This window comes from Malurus melanocephalus, unplaced genomic scaffold (genome assembly GCF_030028575.1).
Source record: "Malurus melanocephalus ecotype Western Australia unplaced genomic scaffold, MMel_1.1 scaffold_3919, whole genome shotgun sequence".
NCBI lineage: Eukaryota > Metazoa > Chordata > Aves > Passeriformes > Maluridae > Malurus > Malurus melanocephalus.
This window is the reverse complement of record NW_026627151.1, coordinates 3,265-4,939: the sequence shown is the minus strand read 5'-3', so window position 1 is coordinate 4,939 and position 1,675 is coordinate 3,265. Positions and strand designations below refer to the sequence as shown.

The following is a 1,675-nucleotide window of genomic DNA, read 5'->3' as shown; positions in this document are numbered from 1 at the left end:
GGTTGGAAGTTGGGTGCAGCTGTGAATTTTACACTTTTGGGTGCCTGCAGGATGTAGGGATATGAGTCCTCTTCCATGGGTTTGGAAGTTGGGTGCTGCTGTGGATTTTACACTYTTGGGCGCCTGCAGGGTTTAGGGATACGAGTCCTCTTCCATGGGGTTGGAAGTTGGGTGCATGTGGCACGGGAGCAGTGATGTCTCTTTGCAGGCCCTGGGCAGGCTCGTGCTGTACGTTTTAACGGGGGGCAGGAAACCCCTCCAGCAMGTTGGAATCGAGGATTTGGCTCCCGATTCCCCAGATTTCACAGAGGCTCTGGACCTTGTACAGARCCTGTCCTCTCCTGATGAACGAGGCTTGGAAGGGCTGAGCAAACATCCCTATTTCTGGAGCAATCAGAGGTAACTCCTGGGAGCCCAAAGGGTGTGGGATTTTGGTGTGGGAATTGCCTGCAGTGCTGGGAGCAGTGATGTCCCATTGYAGCTGATGAAGCTTCTCATCCCACAGCAGGTTCAACTTCCTGAAGAATATATGGAATCAAATCAAAGAAATCAAAAAATTCAAAGAACGAAAAAGTATTTTTCAGTATCCTCATGTCACTGAGAAAAGTTTTCCTTATCCATGGTGGACCAGAGAGGTAATCCTCTTCAATTTGGATTGGTTTGAGCTAGGCATTCAGGTGGAAACTTTTTCCAAATGTTTCATGTGTTCTGTTTAAAAATGAAACTGGAAAAAGTAGCCCCACACAAATWCTGAGATATCTGGAAGAAACAATTCAACCCAAGGTGCATAGTGGAAAGATGTTGATGATAAAGAGACCTCTGCTGAGTGGGGTGATAGAAGGGGGTTGATCATTCTAGAATTAGCTGGCAAACCTTCTAAGTTGATTATTGGTGACCACTTAAGGATCTCTGGCCCTTGTTGCCAGCAGATTTCTGGCAGAAGTGTTTTGTTGGCTGTCTCCAAAGCAGTGAGGCTGGGTGTGCTTTGGCAGGTGACATTGTGCCACACCGTTTGGGATYCCACAAATCCCACAAAAGTCTCGGTTCAGCACAGCAGCCCATGTGGTTCTCTCATCAGTGGCACGTTGAATGAGTCCCTCCTGCCCTCCAGGCATCTGTGAAAATCTTCTGTGCCGTGTTGACAGTCCTGATAGGAATGCCAGACCTTGGCAARGTGGGAGAGGAAACACTCAAAGGAATCGGGGCTGTGTGGTGCAGAGGGAACTCTTCTCATGGTGGGATATTTGGAGGGTCAGGAGGTTCTCCCATGCAGAATGATGTCCCTGCAGAAAAGCAGTGGCTGTGGTGAGTGGTAGTAGATGTGTTGTATTCATGGGGTGTGAAAGGCTAAAAAGGGAATAATCTACCGCTTTCTTTCAGATTGACCAAGAGATTTTAGGTATCATGAAAAAGCCAGGGAATGGTAAAATACACAGATACAGCAATGATGTCACCGACCTCCTGAGGCTCATGAGAAACATGGATGAACACAAGGATGAAAGGTATGTGTTCTCATCCTTGCCCCTGCCACAATTGCATGGAATCAGAAAATATCCTGAGCTGGAAAAGACCCACAAGGATCACCAAGTTCTGTCTTTGCCCAGGACAAGCTCAAGAATCTCCACCGTGTGCTTGAGAGTGCTGTCCAAGATGAAAGTGGGATTAGGCAGATGGA

At 47.6% G+C, this 1,675-nt stretch overlaps 1 protein-coding gene across 1 annotated transcript; it reads left to right on the top strand.

Moving 5' to 3' along the window:
• Positions 1 to 122: 122 nt before the first annotated feature.
• On the top strand, positions 123 to 1,656 carry LOC130588251 (uncharacterized; the record flags this gene model as incomplete). The annotated part of the gene is made up of 3 exons (XM_057389197.1): positions 123 to 399; positions 509 to 635; positions 1,381 to 1,656. Coding segments are annotated over exons 1-3 (648 nt in total), but the record flags the coding sequence as incomplete, so codon positions are not given.
• Positions 1,657 to 1,675: the final 19 nt, after the last annotated feature.